At 45.7% G+C, this 16,589-nt stretch overlaps 1 protein-coding gene across 1 annotated transcript in view; it reads left to right on the forward strand.

Annotated features, from left to right (window-relative positions):
- Nucleotides 1-482: 482 nt before the first annotated feature.
- The window catches only part of GSTK1 (glutathione S-transferase kappa 1), a 33,048-nt gene continuing 16,941 nt past the window's right edge, over nt 483-16,589 (forward strand). The window contains exons 1-7 of the mRNA XM_053692797.1: nt 483-632; nt 2,336-2,417; nt 8,768-8,896; nt 9,983-10,083; nt 10,195-10,230; nt 10,334-10,450; nt 13,329-13,422. Of these exons, the coding sequence (XP_053548772.1) occupies nt 558-632; nt 2,336-2,417; nt 8,768-8,896; nt 9,983-10,083; nt 10,195-10,230; nt 10,334-10,450; nt 13,329-13,422 (634 nt within the window). The 5' untranslated portion in view covers nt 483-557. The remainder of the gene's footprint in view (nt 633-2,335; nt 2,418-8,767; nt 8,897-9,982; nt 10,084-10,194; nt 10,231-10,333; nt 10,451-13,328; nt 13,423-16,589) is intronic.

The following is a 16,589-nucleotide window of genomic DNA, read 5'->3' on the forward strand; positions in this document are numbered from 1 at the left end:
CCTGTACATGATGCCAGCTATACGTGCTAGGGCCCCTGTACATGATGCCAGCTGTAAGCTAGGGCCACTGTACATGATACCAGCTGTAAGCTAGGGCCCCTGTACATGATGCAAGCTGTAAGCTAGGGCCCCTGTACATGATGCCAGCTGTAAGATAGGGCCCCTGCACTTGATGCCAGCTGTAAGCTAGGGCCCCTGCACATGATGCCAGCTGAGCTGTAAGTACCAAGGCAAAGTACGCGCTATATCTGTATATAAAGCACAGATACTGTATAAAATGTAATAGCTGTGCAGTGCACTGTTATTAACCCCTTATCCCCGCACGTCATTTCAGGTCACGTGTTGCACCTGTTACAGTATTTATATCATACCGCTGATTACTACGAGCACTACTACACATGACCGCCAGTTGTCAGCACTGCGCTCCCGGCATACCTCGCGCGGTCAGCTGATTCAATGTCAGATACGGCAGGTGCAGTTCTGGGTGTCGCCGCCAAGTGCCGCTAGTGCTCTTTCGGCCTTTGCCCCGCTCAGTGTTTACTCACTCAGTCGGTAAAATGTCAGGTGGCCGCAGGCAGCTTCTGGAACTCTTCTATGATGTCGTCTCCCCGTACTCCTGGTTCGGGTTCGAGGTGATGATCCGCCAGCTGTATACCCTCTCTGCCCTGCTGTATACCCCCTGCTCTGCTGTGTACTCTTCCTGCCCTGCTGTAGAGCCCCCTGCTCTGCTGTGTACCCCCTGCCATGCTGTATAGCCCCCTGCTCTGCTGTGTACCCCCCTGCCCTGCTGTATAGCCCCCTGCTCTGCTGTGTACCCCCTGCCATGCTGTATAGCCCCCTGCTCTGCTGTGTACCCTTCCTGCCATGCTGTATAGCCCCCTGCTCTGCTGTGTACCCCCCTGCCCTGCTGTATAGCCCCCTGCTCTGCTGTGTACCCCCTGCCATGCTGTATAGCCCCCTGCTCTGCTGTGTTCCCCCTGTCATGCTGTATAGCCCCCTGCTCTGCTGTGTACCCCCCTGCCATGCTGTATAGCCCCCTGCTCTGCTGTGTACCCCCCTGCCCTGCTGTATAGCCCCCTGCTCTGTACCCCCCTGCCCTGCTGTATAGCCCCCTGCTCTGCTGTGTACCCCCCTGCCATGCTGTATAGCCCCCTGCTCTGCTGTGTACCCCCCTGCCATGCTGTTTAGCCCCCTGCTCTGCCGTGTACCCCCCTGCCATGCTGTATAGCCTCCTGCTCTGCTGTGTACCCTTCCTGCCATGCTGTATAGCCCCCTGCTCTGCTGTGTACCCTTCCTGCCATGCTGTATAGCCCCCTGCTCTGCTGTGTACCCCCCCTGCCCTGCTGTATAGCCCCCTGCTCTGCTGTGTACCCCCTGCCATGCTGTATAGCCCCCTGCTCTGCTGTGTACCCCCTGCCATGCTGTATAGCCCCCTGCTCTGCTGTGTACCCCCCTGCCATGCTGTATAGCCCCCTGCTCTGCTGTGTACCCCCCTCCCATGCTGTATAGCCCCCTGCTCTGCTGTGTACCCCCCTGCCATGCTGTATAGCCCTCTGCTCTGCTGTGTACCCCCTCCCTGCTGTATACCCTCGCTGCCCTGCTGTATACCCTCGCTGCCCTGCTGTATACCCTCGCTGCCCTGCTGTGTACCCTCGCTGCCCTGCTGTGTACCCTCGCTGCCCTGCTGTGTACCCTCGCTGCCCTGCTGTGTACCCTCGCTGCCCTGCTGTGTACTCTCGCTGCCCTGCTGTATACCCTCGCTGCCCTGCTGTATACCCCCCTGTGCTGTTCTATACCCCTCTGGGGTGTAATAGAATGTACAAGAGTTAACCTCTGGTGCAGATGCAGAATTTCCCTATATTTACCCTCTTGACTCCCAGAGACGCAAGGCATTGTAGCCCTCTGTCTTCCTGCAAGTTAATGTAATGATGCTTTATATGTGGTGACATCAGATGAGAACACATCTGTGTATGTGCAGTGAGCTGAGTGTGCACGTGCACAGTGATACTAGAGTGATGCACAAGCACACACTTCCCAGCTAAGCCCATAGTCACTGGTTTGTATACACATGCAATTGCTTTATTACATTTTTATACACACTTCCTATCATGTGCACAATTTATACAGGAAGGCGCAAATATGCCATTACAGTCACACCAGAGAGGATGGCGGTAGGCAGGTGTGTGCGTCAGCAGAGATCACAAGTCTCGGTTACTCCGAAGCCCTGGTCTGGCGAATTGTTTTTCTTACAGTCATGAAAAGTAAATAGAATCTCAGTGCACATCTCCCTCCTTCCCTGGGTTTAGTTATATTCATTGGGATCTTCTTGCCGTAGATACTCTGTCGATATCGTAACATCTGGAATGTGGACATACGCCTGCGCCCAGGGTTCCTTGGTGGGATTATGCATGCGTCAGGTATGTGCTCTTAATGTTTTAGCAAATACTAAACGGCCCGGTGTTAGTGTACATAATAATGGGGTGTTAGTGTACAGGGTAACCGTTTATACTGGGTGTTAGTGTACAGGGTAACAGTGTATACTGGGTGTTAGTGTACAGGGTAACAGTGTATACGGGGTGTCAGTGTACAGGGTAACGGTGTATACAGGTTGTCAGTGTACGGAGTGTCAGTGTACAGGGTAACGGTGTATACGGGGTGTCAGTCTACAGGGTAACGGTGTATACAGGGTGTTAGTATACAGGGTAAGGGTGTATATGGGAAGTTTTGTTTTCATGTTAGCGATGTATACGGGGTGTTAGTGTACAGGCTAACGGTGTATACGGGGTGTTAGTGTACAGGGTAATGGTGTATACGGGGTGTTAGTGTACAGGCTAACGGTGTATACGGGGTGTTAGTGTACAGGCTAACGGTGTATACGGGGTGTTAGTGTACAGGGTAATGGTGTATACGGGGTGTTAGTGTACAGGGTAATGGTGTATATGGGGTGTTAGTGTACAGGGTAATGGTGTATACGGGGTGTTAGTGTACAGGGTAATGGTGTATACGGGGTGTTAGTGTACAGGGTAATGGTGTATACGGGGTGTTAGTGTACAGGGTAATGGTGTATACTGGGTGTTAGTGTACAGGGTAATGATGTATACTGGGTGTTAGTGTACAGGGTAACGGTGTATACGGGGTGTTACTGTACAGGGTAATGATATATACGGGGTGTCAGTCTACAGGGTAACGGTGTATACAGGGTAAGGGTGTATATGGGAAGTTTTGTTCATGTTAGCGATGTATACGTGTCGTTAGTGTACAGGGTAACGGTGTATACGGGGTGTTAGTGTACAGGGTGACTGCGTATATGGGGTGTTAGTGTACAGGGTAACGGTGTATACAGGGTGTTAGCGTACAGGGTAACGGTGTATACGGGGTGTTAGTGTACAGGGTGACTTTGTATACGGGGTGTTAGTGTACAGGGTGACTGTGTATATGGGGTGTTAGTGTACAGGGTGACTGTGTATACGGGGTGTTAGTGTACAGGGTGACTGTGTATACGGGGTGTTAGTGTACAGGGTAAGGGTGTATACGGGGTGTTAGTGTACAGGGTAAGGGTGTATATGGGGTGTTAGTATACGGGGTGTTAGTGTACAGAGTAAGGGTGTATACGGGGTGTTAGTGTACAGGGTAAGGGTGTATATGGGGTGTTAGTATACGGGGTGTTAGTGAACAGGGTAATGGTGTATATGGGGTGTTAGTGTACAGGGTAAGGGTGTATATGGGGTGTTGGTATACGGGGTGTTAGTGAACAGGGTAATGATGTATACGGGGTGTTACTGTACAGGGTAACTGTATACGGTGTGTCACATTACAGGTGTTTTAATAAACTAGATATTCTTTTAAAATATTTAACTAATAAAAACAAAATAATGCTGAAGTAAACAGTCACTATTTATTTTGCCTGGTTTTGCCATAAAATACCTAAACAATTACCTTGTTCCACTCGCTGCAGTGAAATGTCCCTGACCTTGTTGCATCCTGCACAGTGATTACCTAGCACAGAGCACAAGTTCATTTTATATCTTTCAAAATAAATTATTTGAAAACCTTTTTTGTGCAATGCAGGTCATAACTGGTAACGTATATTAATGGGTTAAATGTTTCTTAAAGCTCTTCGACAGATGGCTGCAGTGCATGATGGGGCCCACTGTGCTAAAGTTAGGTGCCCTTCAAGGGTTGCTGTGTAACAAGCGCTGCCTCCTGCTAAACGGACTTTGGTAAGATCCGTACATATGTGACACTCTAGCGATATACGCGTCTGACAGTGTCAAGTGCTAGTTACTGTGTCCTCTGTCCCATATTCTGACCTTGTTTATCTTTTTTTTTTTTCTCCTGTGTATCTAATATTGCTGTACAGTACTTATCACTGTTACTAAAGTAAAGAGATCTCCCCTATACACCAGGACAAGCGCACGTGTTACTGACATGACCTGGTGTATCTAATATTGCTGTACAGTACTTATCACTGTTACTAAAGTAAAGAGATCTCCTCTATACACCAGGACAAGCGCACGTGTTACTGACATGACCTGGTGTATCTAATATTGCTGTACAGTACTTATCACTGTTACTAAAGTAAAGAGATCTCCTCTATACACCAGGACAAGCGCACGTGTTACTGACATGACCTGGTGTATCTAATATTGCTGTACAGTACTTATCACTGTTACTAAAGTAAAGAGATCTCCTCTATACACCAGGACAAGCGCACGTGTTACTGACATGACCTGGTGTATCTAATATTGCTGTACAGTACTTATCACTGTTACTAAAGTAAAGAGATCTCTTCTATACACCAGGACAAGCGCACGTGTTACTGACATGACCTGGTGTATCTAATATTGCTGTACAGTACTTATCACTGTTACTAAAGTAAAGAGATCTCCCCTATACACCAGGACAAGCGCACGTGTTACTGACATGACCTGGTGTATCTAATATTGCTGTACAGTACTTATCACTGTTACTAAAGTAAAGAGATCTCCCCTATACACCAGGACAAGCGCACGTGTTACTGACATGACCTGGTGTATCTAATATTGCTGTACAGTACTTATCACTGTTACTAAAGTAAAGAGATCTCTTCTATACACCAGGACAAGCGCACGTGTTACTGACATGACCTGGTGTATCTAATATTGCTGTACAGTACTTATCACTGTTACTAAAGTAAAGAGATCTCCTCTATACACCAGGACAAGCGCACGTGTTACTGACATGACCTGGTGTATCTAATATTGCTGTACAGTACTTATCACTGTTACTAAAGTAAAGAGATCTCCTCTATACACCAGGACAAGCGCACGTGTTAGTCACATGACCTGGTGTATCTAATACTGGTGTGCAGTACTTATCACTGTTACTAAAGTAAAGAGATCTCCTCTATACACCAGGACAAGCGCACGTGTTACTGACATGACCTGGTGTATCTAATACTGATGTGCAGTACTTATCACTGTTACTAAAGTAAAGATCTCCTCTATACACCAGGACAAGCGCACGTGTTACTGACATGACCTGGTGTATCTAATACTGATGTGCAGTACTTATCACTGTTACTAAAGTAAAGATCTCCTCTATACACCAGGACAAGCGCACGTGTTAGTCACATGACCTGGTGTATCTAATACTGATGTGCAGTATTGATCACTGTTACTATATAAAGAGAACTCCCCTATACACCAGGACAAGCCCATGTGTTAGTCACATGACCTGGTGTATCTAATACTGATGTGCAGTACTTATCACTGTTACTAAAGTAAAGAGATCTCCTCTATACACCAGGACAAGTGCACGTGTTAGTCACATGACCTGGTGTATCTAATACTGATGTGCAGTATTGATCACTGTTACTATATAAAGAGAACTCCTCTATACACCAGGACAAGCGCACGTGTTAGTCACATGACCTGGTGTATCTAATACTGATGTGCAGTACTTTATCACTGTTACTATATAAAGAGAACTCCCCTATACACCAGGACAAGCCCATGTGTTAGTCACATGACCTGGTGTATCTAATACTGATGTGCAGTACTTTATCACTGTTACTATATAAAGAGAACTCCTCTATACACCAGGACAAGCCCATGTGTTAGTCACATGACCTGGTGTATCTAATACTGATGTACAGTATTGATCACTGTTACTATATAAAGAGAACTCCCCTATACACCAGGACAAGTGCATGTGTTAGTCACATGACCTGGTGTATCTAATACTGATGTGCAGTATTGATCACTGTTACTATATAAAGAGAACTCCCCTATACACCAGGACAAGCACACGTGTTAGTCACATGACCTGGTGTATCTAATACTGATGTACAGTATTGTTCACTGTTACTATATAAAGAGAACCCCTCTATACACCAGGACAAGCGCATGTGTAATATAGGAGAAGGTCTAAGAGAGATTAATCATTTAATTGCAACTTATGTCCAAAATCATCAGCTCCCCTGATTTTGTTTTTTCTTTTTTTTTTCCTCTTGCACACTCCTGGCAGTGGAATTTCATATAAGGTGGGCATTGCTTTGTTTTTTTTAAATACAAATACAAGGGTCCTTATTACTCAAACCTATATGTATTTGCTATGTATTTACTCAGTAGTTATTTGACTTTCATTAATGCATGGATTATGTTAGGCATTGGTGAGTGATTGGCGGTTTGGTGCCACCTTAGCTATTTTTTCCTCTAGACGTTTATGTTACACATGCTGCAGGGGGTGCAGTAAGGAACATGTATTGTGTTTTGGGACCCTCCCTGCACCATGTGTAACTCATTAGTGTCTAGAAATACATGGCTGAGGTGGCAACCCTAGCCACATGTAGCCCTCCAAAGCGTCCCACATCCCCCGTGTTCTGTCTAGAGCATCTACAGAGCTCTTCATGTGGCTTGTTTTGTCCCCACTCATCCCCGGTGATATATATTACTAACCATAAATGTATTTATCACAAATTGTGTCTTCATTTACTACACAACACTATAGGACGAGGAGTGATGGGTTTGTTCTGTTTTCTAACGTAACTTTGGATAATTTAGTACGTTTTTGAGGAAAGAACTCAAATTTTTGCTAAACTGAACTAAGCTACAGGATGGAAGATCACAAGAGGACCATAAAGCATCTCCAAGGCAACAATAAGCTGAAAAGCAAACACACGATGAAGACTTAGCAGTAAAATAGGGAGGTATTCTCTCCGGGTGAATATAATAGTACATTACTGGGTAGGACTGGCTCCTCACTCTATAACCTAAAGAGATACAATGCCTGAGCTCCGCCTCAGAGGGACGTCACGCTCGAGCAGCTGGTTGAGTTTGTAGGAGCAAGTCAGTCACATGGTATGAACATATAGCTAGTACTGAGCACAGGGTCAGGTTAGTAGGAACGGTATCATTAGAGATCGGCTCTGTATGTTCTATCAGAGTTATACAGTGGGTGTTGGTAACTGTTCTGTGTGACAGTGGTTCCTTATAACCATTAGTGCGCCGCTGTACGCAACTGACTACAAAATAGAAATGTTTACAAGAAAATGCTTTTTTGTAGAAAAATCTATTTAGTTATTCATCATGAAATAAGGATTAGTGTTTAATTATGAAGCACGGAGCTGTGTGTTCATGGCTGTAACGTGTAAGTATGACGCACAAGGCTGTATGTTCATGACTGTAACGTGTAAGTATGAAGCATGAGGCTGTGTGTTCATGGCTGTAACGTGTACGTATGAAGCACGGGGCTGTGTGTTCATGGCTGTAACATGTATGAAGCACGGGGCTGCATTATGCAGTGTTTGCTAATAGCATGGTGTGGTTGCTTAGTTAACTGTTTCACCGCTTGGCTGCACACAAAACTGGCCTTAAAGGGAACACTGACTGGGAGCTAGCTGAACACTGGGGGAGCCAATGACAAGAGGCATGTATATGCAGCCCCCAATCAGCAGATAGCTCCCTTTACTGCATTACTGCTCCCAAGCATACCTAAGTATGCTTTTGAACAAAGGATACCAAGAGACTGAAGCAAACTAAATAGAAGTACATTAGAATTGTTCTGTCTGAATCGCCTCTCTAATCTCATTGCTCCCCTACAAATCTATATACACAGAATTAACCCCTTACTGAGTGTCAAGAAGCTCAATGAATAGGTCTGCACAAGGACCTAAGTGTGAATAGGGAGGAGCAAGCAGTAAAATTATATATAATGTTATTGTTTTTAGTTACATAAAACTACGTCATTTATTATTAATTTAATGGTTATTTTTATCTATTTACATAAAACTATGTCATTTGTTGTTATTAAGATAACTATTATTTTCTCCTTCTAATAAAGTACAGCCCAAAAGTTGATCAAATATGAATGATTAACCTGTTAAACTGGAGACGCTTCACCTCCAAAATTTTTCATAATTATCTATGTATTTCTAATGGTATCAGAGTGGATAAAAAAAAAGAAGTTTTTTGAGGAAAAATCTATCTAAATATAGTTTTGTCACTATTTAAACAGCTACTGAAAAAATACATCTACATGTTCTTCTCAGACTAATCTTTCCTTTGAGTGCGTCATTCTTTCTAGCATTTATTTAGTGTTTAATGTCCCTTCAAGCCATTCACAATGTCATGCTGTCCCAGAGGTTTCTGTAAGATTGTTTTGGACATTTTTTCTATCTAGTAGATCTAACAAATTCTTGGTTTTGTAGTTGTGTCTGCAGAAATAACGCCTCCTCTTCACAGCAAAAACATTATAAAATAATTTGTTGTCCTTTACTCTAACATAGGTAACAAAGCACCTGCGCTGGTCCCTAACAAAGGCGCTTACATGAACCTGGACCTGAAGAGACTGTCAGAGTTTTGCCAAGTTCCTCTTCGTCAGCCCAGTGATTTCTTCGAAGTTGTCATAAAAAAAGGTTTGTTCTTGTTGTATGAGCAGCACATATAGTTCTAGTCTCTGAGGATTATGTTGTATTTAGTTTTTCCTTTTTTGTTTCATTTTCTCTGTTCTGTTTTTCATCACTGAGATCATGTGAATTAGATTCACTAGGGGTCATGTGATGTAGATTCACTAGGGGTCATGTGATGTAGATTCACTAGGGGCCATGTGATGTAGATTCACTAGGGGTCATTATTAGATTTGTCTTTTACCTTAAACTTAATCTGAATGATCAGACGTGCGCATGCACAGAGCAGTGATCTCATTTGATTAGTCTCAGGTGTGCGTGCGCACATTAGAATATTTACTTCTACCACCCACATAAGAATAATTAACAATAAAAACATAGAGAGAATAGAAATTAAGTTAAATTAAGGGTTTTTGTTTTATTCTATGTATTTTAAGCATCTTTACAAAATAGGATTTTTTACTTTCCATAGTGACTGACGTTTAGGGCTTTTCCATGAGAGCTGTGTGTGAGGTTTGCTGAGGTGCAAGAAACTATTCACATGATCAGTTGTGTCAGACGGATGCTGCTGTACCCTTGTGACACTGTGTGCTTGTTAGACAATAAGCCTAATAATATCTATATTTCCTTTTGTCCTTGAGACTTACAACCTTGTGTTCTAACCCTATCAGCCACTAAGGGCTAGACTTATTAAAGCTGAGGCGGACAGGGGCGCGTATAGGCGCCTCTGTACGCCTCAGCTCGCCTGTGGCGGGGCGAAATTACCCGCAGGTATTCACCATTGCACACGAGCGCAATGCATGCAATCCCGCCCCCTGCCCGCGCACAGCCAGTCAAGCGTGGGCAGGAGCTGTCAATCTCCTCGGTCTGACTAGACCGAGGAGATTGAATTTCGCTACCTTAGAGGTGGCGCAGAGGTTAGGGAAGCAGCGGTCTGGTGACTGCTGCTTGATAAATTACGGCGAGCAAGTTCTTATGAGAACTTGCAGCCGTAGGGCTTTAATAAATCTAGCCCTAAACCTCTATCCTTGTATGCCCCTGTTGTTCTAGTGTCACACGGCTAACGTACAGACTCTGCCCTATGTCTCCTCACAGGCAGTCTCTCTGCTATGCGTTTTCTCACGGCTGTGGAGATGTCGCACCCAGAATTTGTGGAGTCGGTATCCCGAGAATTGTGGAGACGGATCTGGTCGGAGGTTCGTTAAACGTTTTTTATTACCCTGTTTCATGTGTTTGCTTTAGACCTTAAATGGTACACAGTGGGTTTATTATTCTGTATTGTGTAATGATTTCATCTCTCCCCACAGGACAAGGATATTACTGAGCCTGCCAGTATATTAGAGGTGAGAGATAGCTGGGCATTGCATTGCAACTGCTTATCTTTCTGTGGTTGGGTAAGAAGAACTGTGCAGGTGTTGTGACAATTTCTTAATTTATGCTTTTCAGGCTGCAAGAAAGGCCGGACTGCCTGAGGATCAGACCAGCAAGCTGCTGGAACAAATCTCATTGCCCTCTGTAAAAAACAAACTCAAGGAAACCACTGATGAGGCTCTGAAATATGGGGTGAGAAAATGATGGCAGGGCTATAGGTGTGAGGAGCTGGGGGCAGGGCTATGGGTGTGAGGAGCTGGGGGCAGGGCTATGGGTGTGAGGAGCTGGGGGCAGGGCTATAGGTGTGAGGAGCTGGGGGCAGGGCTATGGGTGTGAGGAGCTGGGAGCAGGGCTATGGGTGTGAGGAGCTGGGGGCAGGGCTATAGGTGTGAGGAGCTGGGGGCAGGGCTATGGGTGTGAGGAGCTGGGGGCAGGGCTATGGGTGTGAGGAGCTGGGGGCAGGGCTATGGGTGTGAGGAGCTGGGGGCAGGGCTATAGGTGTGAGGAGCTGGGGGCAGGGCTATGGGTGTGAGGAGCTGGGGGCAGGGCTATGGGTGTGAGGAGCTGGGGGCAGGGCTATAGGTGTGAGGAGCTGGGGGCAGGGCTATGGGTGTGAGGAGCTGGGGGCAGGGCTATGGGTGTGAGGAGCTGGGGGCAGGGCTATGGGTGTGAGGAGCTGGGGGCAGGGCTATGGGTGTGAGGAGCTGGGGGCAGGGCTATGGGTGAGAGGAGCTGGGGGCAGGGCTATGGGTGAGAGGAGCTGGGGGCAGGGCTATGGGTGAGAGGAGCTGGGGGCAGGGCTATGGGTGAGAGGAGCTGGGGGCAGGGCTATGGGTGTGAGGAGCTGGGGGCAGGGCTATGGGTGAGAGGAGCTGGGGGCAGGGCTATGGGTGAGAGGAGCTGGGGGCAGGGCTATGGGTGAGAGGAGCTGGGGGCAGGGCTATGGGTGAGAGGAGCTGGGGGCAGGGCTATGGGTGAGAGGAGCTGGGGGCAGGGCTATGGGTGAGAGGAGCTGGGGGCAGGGCTATGGGTGTGAGGAGCTGGGGGCAGGGCTATGGGCGGGGGGGGCAGGGTCATGGGCAGGAGGAGCTGGGGGCAGGGCTATGGGTGGGGGGGGCAGGGTCATGGGCAGGAGGAGCTTGGGGGCAGGGCTTTGGGTGTGGGGGGCAGGGTCATGGGCAGGAGGAGCTTGGGGGCAGGGCTATGGGTGTGGGGGGCAGGGTCATGGGCAGGAGGAGCTTGGGGGCAGGGCTATGGGTGTGGGGGGCAGGGTCATGGGCAGGAGGAGCTTGGGGGCAGGGCTATGGGTGTGGGGGGCAGGGTCATGGGCAGGAGGAGCTTGGGGGCAGGGCTATGGGTGTGAGGGCAGGGCCTGGTGAAGGAGTAGGTAGCAAGAACTGGGTATCAGGTGCTGATGGTAGAATTGAGGAGACCACCTCTCCTGTTGTGTTGCATTTCAAGGGACATTGAAGTAAACTTTACTTTCTTTGTATCATCTAAAAGAGAGAGCTTAAAAAGGTGGTGTGTCCATCTTCTCTAGGAAAGCAGAGGCAGATGGTCTTATCAAAAGAACAGTATATACTAATACTGCATTATTAGTTCAACAGATATTCATTCTTTTTTTTCATGAAAAATATTTTTTTTGACGTGTAAATGCTGCTTCGTTATACGCAGGACATTTTTGAGTACACGATAGGGCAGTAATATTCTGCTTTAGTGTTTTAGATCATTTTATCATTACATAAATACCTGCTTGTAATTCTATATTTAAAGTGATGGTAAAGTTCACTTAATCTCGATCAAGTATATCATTCTGTGTGTAAAATCAATATGTTTCATTCATCATTTGTTATATATTTTCATAGAAATAAAGTTATCACCTTTTATAAAGCAATTTCAAGATGTCCACTAATTCAACCCATAATATTTTTTTATTTTTTTTTACCTCTAGATCACGTTTTTATCTAATCCAATTGAAATTTTGTCCGTTAGGCAACCTACTCCACGTCATCCGCCCCTTTAATCATCTGCACATGCGCTATTAAAATTTTCTTCAGATTGAAAACCGTGTGCCCTCCCGTTTCACACATGCGTCTTACTTGCAGATAGGAATCCTAAGCGGCATCGGCGATTAGCACATGAAAGCTGAATTGGCGACTAGCGCATGCGCAGTGTAAGGCAGCATAGGGAACGCGCTTTTGAGAGACGTAGAGAGCGGGTGGGACCGCTCTATACGTAGCAAAACGGAGAACGCGGAAATAGGGACTGGGAGGAGTCAGCACATAAACGGTAGGGATTTAAAAGTATATATTGTTTTAAAACTATTGCTGTAATGTAGAAAAAAAACGTAGCGATTACATTATGGTAATATTTAGAAATGCATTGTTGTCTTCAGTAAGTCTAAACTTTACCTTCACTTTAATGACTTGTTTTAATCTCTCTGTAAGGGTTAAAAGTCCACTGCCAAGACAGTCCTGAGCAGATCACAGCTGGTAATTGGTGGCTACATGCATATGCCATAGCCTGATTGGCTAATGTATTTTAGCTCCTTAACTGTGTGTTAAACCCCTTTGCAGTAGCTAAACACAGTTAAACAGATAGTGTACTCATGCAAGCTGATTCAGGAACACTATATAATGGGCCATTCTACTTACACAGGGAAACTTATTTCTTTTGATGCCTCTTGTTTACATAAATTTTCTGTAACCATTACCGCAGTATTGGCCTTTTTAGTATAGGTGGAGAAAATGCAGCTTTTTCAGATGACAAAATGATTTAATACACCCCCATTGGGAACACTTTGAAGGGCTGACAATTTTACAGTACACTGTTGCTTTAACAGCGAGCGTTGATACAATACTAAAAACTTCTAGCAATATAGAACATTTTGAAAATATAAATCAGTGTCAGCTTTTGTGTCAAAGATATGAGCAATAGTGCCACGAAATACAAAAATTACAATTGCAAAATAGAATGTCCCTTTAAATGTATATTAACCTTTTTGTTTGACCATATTTAGATATTGTCTTTCTGTCCCTTATATGCTGCTGTCTGTCTCTTCTTTTCGCAGGCGTTCGGGATGCCCACTCTCGTGGCTCACATTGATGGCAAGCCTCACATGTACTTCGGGTCGGATCGCTTTGAATTAATAGCGCACCAGCTGGGTAAGTTTTATATAATTGTATAAGACCCACTGTCTCTTAGGTTTAGCGTTCAGTTATTGCTAAAATGAGGCGGTATAGCCTGAGAGTGCCGGTGGTGTCTGTAGCTGAATAAGGGGGTGTGAGTGCTAAAGTGAGGCGGTATAGCCTGAGAGTGCTGATGCTGTCTGTAGCTAAGTAGGGAAGGGGCGTTAGTGCTAAAGTGAGGCGGTATAGCCTGAGAGTGCCGGTGCTGTCTGTAGCTGAATAGGGGGGCGTTACTGCTAAAGTGAGGCGGTATAGCCTGAGAGTGCCGGTGCTGTCTGTAGCTGAATAGGGGGGCGTTACTGCTAAAGTGAGGCGGTATAGCCTGAGAGTGCTGGTGCTGTCTGTAGCTGAATAGGGGGGCATTAGTGCTAAAGTGAGGCAGTATAGCCTGTGTGTGCCGGTGGTGTCTGTAGCTGAATAGGGGGACGTTAGTGCTAAAGTGAGGCGGTATAGCCTGAGAGTGCCGGTGCTGTCTGTAGCTGAATAGGGGGGCGTTACTGCTAAAGTGAGGCGGTATAGCCTGAGAGTGCTGGTGCTGTCTGTAGCTGAATAGGGGGGCATTAGTGCTAAAGTGAGGCAGTATAGCCTGTGTGTGCCGGTGGTGTCTGTAGCTGAATAGGGGGACGTTAGTGCTAAAGTGAGGCGGTATAGCCTGAGAGTGCAGGCGGTGTCTGTAGCTGAATAGGTGGGCGTTAGTACTAAAGTGAGGCGGTATAGCCTGTGTGTGCCAGTGGTGTCTGTAGCTGAATAGGGGGGCGTTACTGCTAAAGTGAGGCGGTATAGCCTGAGAGTGCTGGTGCTGTCTGTAGCTGAATAGGGGGGCATTAGTGCTAAAGTGAGGCGGTATAGCCTGTGTGTGCCGGTGGTGTCTGTAGCTGAATAGGGGGGCATTAGTGCTAAAGTGAGGCGGTATAGCCTGTGTGTGCCGGTGGTGTCTGTAGCTGAATAGGGGGACGTTAGTGCTAAAGTGAGGCGGTATAGCCTGAGAGTGCAGGAGTTGTCTGTAGCTGAATAGGGGGGCATTAGTGCTAAAGTGAGGCGGTATAGCCTGAGAGTGCAGGCGGTGTCTGTAGCTGAATAGGTGGGCGTTAGTACTAAAGTGAGGCGGTATAGCCTGAGAGTGCCGGTGGTGTCTGTAGCTAAATAGGGGGGCATTAGTGCTAAAGTGAGGCGGTATAGCCTGAGAGTGCAGGCGGTGTCTGTAGCTGAATAGGTGGGCGTTAGTACTAAAGTGAGGCGGTATAGCCTGAGAGTGCCGGTGGTGTCTGTAGCTAAATAGGGGGGCATTAGTGCTAAAGTGAGGCGGTATAGCCTGAGAGTGCAGGCGGTGTCTGTAGCTGAATAGGTGGGCGTTAGTACTAAAGTGAGGCGGTATAGCCTGTGTGTGCCGGTGATGTCTGTAGCTGAATAGGGGGACGTTAGTACTAAAGTGAGGCGGTATAGCCTGAGAGTGCAGGCGGTGTCTGTAGCTGAATAGGGGGGCATTAGTGCTAAAGTGAGGCGGTATAGCCTGAGATTGCCGGTGGTGTCTGTAGCTAAATAGGGGGGCATTACTGCCCAGTAGTCCGCTCCCAGTAGGGACAACGTTACACAACACAAACTTTACTTGTCACTGCAGGAACTTGTATGTAGATTGGCATCTCCTGACACCCATTTTAGCCATAACAAACAGCAGACTCTGGAGAATATATCCTCTGAGGGTGAGAGCAATAACACCAGATGTGCCCAGAAGGATGTGACTGCACCCACTGACAAAGCCTAAGCGAGGCTGAAACATACGTCTGGGGTTTGCCATGTGCCTGGTATTGTGGGGCTGTGCATTATATTGCAGGATGCTCTTCTCTGGGCACATTCTAGGCAAATAGAAGCAGCTCCTGGAGTTCTCACTAGCTGTGTTTCCTCATTGAGACCTTTCTGTATATGTGTACGAGACCCTATATATCAAACTATTTAACAGTAAACCCAAAGTGTAATTTACCATAAAATATTTCATTAGAAAAAGAGAGGGATATATTTTTTATATATATATATATATATATATATTTAGTTAATTATGTAAAATAAAAACATTTTTTTTAAAGTGCCATGATACCCAAATGTTGAAACACTTGAAAGTGATGCAGCATAGCTGTAAAAAGCTGACTAGAAAATATCACCTGAACATTTCTATGTAAAAAAGAAAGATATTTTACCTCAAAAGTTCCTCAGTAGCCACATCCCATTGTAAAGGACTTCTAAGCAGCAAATCAGTATGTCTGTCCCGGGACAGCTAAGGGAGTGAGCTTCTGTGCACACTCCTCCTATTTCCCTATTCAGTTTAAGGAAGTTTACTATAAAATCTCATGAGATCACTGTAAAAGAGTTGATGACCTCAGCACTGCTGATGCTGATTGGCTGCTGTTCATTTTTTTTTTTTTTTTACCTGCAGCTGAGTAACTTTTTACACAGAACTTACTCTGCTGAGCTGAGTATATTGTGAGGTAAAATATCTTCCTTTTTTACATAGAGATGCTCAGGTGATATTTTCCTCTCAGCTTTTTACAGTTATACTGCATCAGTTTCAAGTGATTTAGCATATGAGTATTATGTCCCTTTAACTCTAATTATTTGTTTTACCTGCTTGTACCTGTAGTTCCCCAGCCCAAGAGAGGCTGACGTAAATACTATGATTTTCCCTCCTACGTGCTACAGTGATTGCTTGATCAGTGCAGGAGCTCTTTTATACCTGTCTCTGACAGCATAGGAGACTAGATAAACCTCAAGAGGCTTTACATGGGGTGTGTCCCTGGTCTGCAGCGTATTTTGTATGCAGAACCTTTAAGGAGCGGTGATAACTTGCTGATATGTGCCAGGTTTACATATTATCCCTGTAAGGTTCTAACGCACTCAGCTGCTGCTCTTTATTTTGTTAAAATGTCCGATTATAAACGCAACATTAAAGGGTAAAATATAGTGATTTGCTTGAATTATTTAGACCATGTCCTTTGATCACTAGCGACCCTTCATATCTACTGTAAGTGTTTAAACCACAGCTAATATGTTAAACACATGGTTTAAGAACTGCCACTGTGTTATGTGACTAGCACTGCTGATTGGGTTCGCATCCGTTTCTGCTCAGGACTAGCAGTTCTCTTTGCACCTCC

The sequence above is a fragment of the Bombina bombina genome, chromosome 9 (assembly GCF_027579735.1).
Source record: "Bombina bombina isolate aBomBom1 chromosome 9, aBomBom1.pri, whole genome shotgun sequence".
In the NCBI taxonomy this organism is placed as follows: Eukaryota; Metazoa; Chordata; class Amphibia; order Anura; family Bombinatoridae; genus Bombina; species Bombina bombina.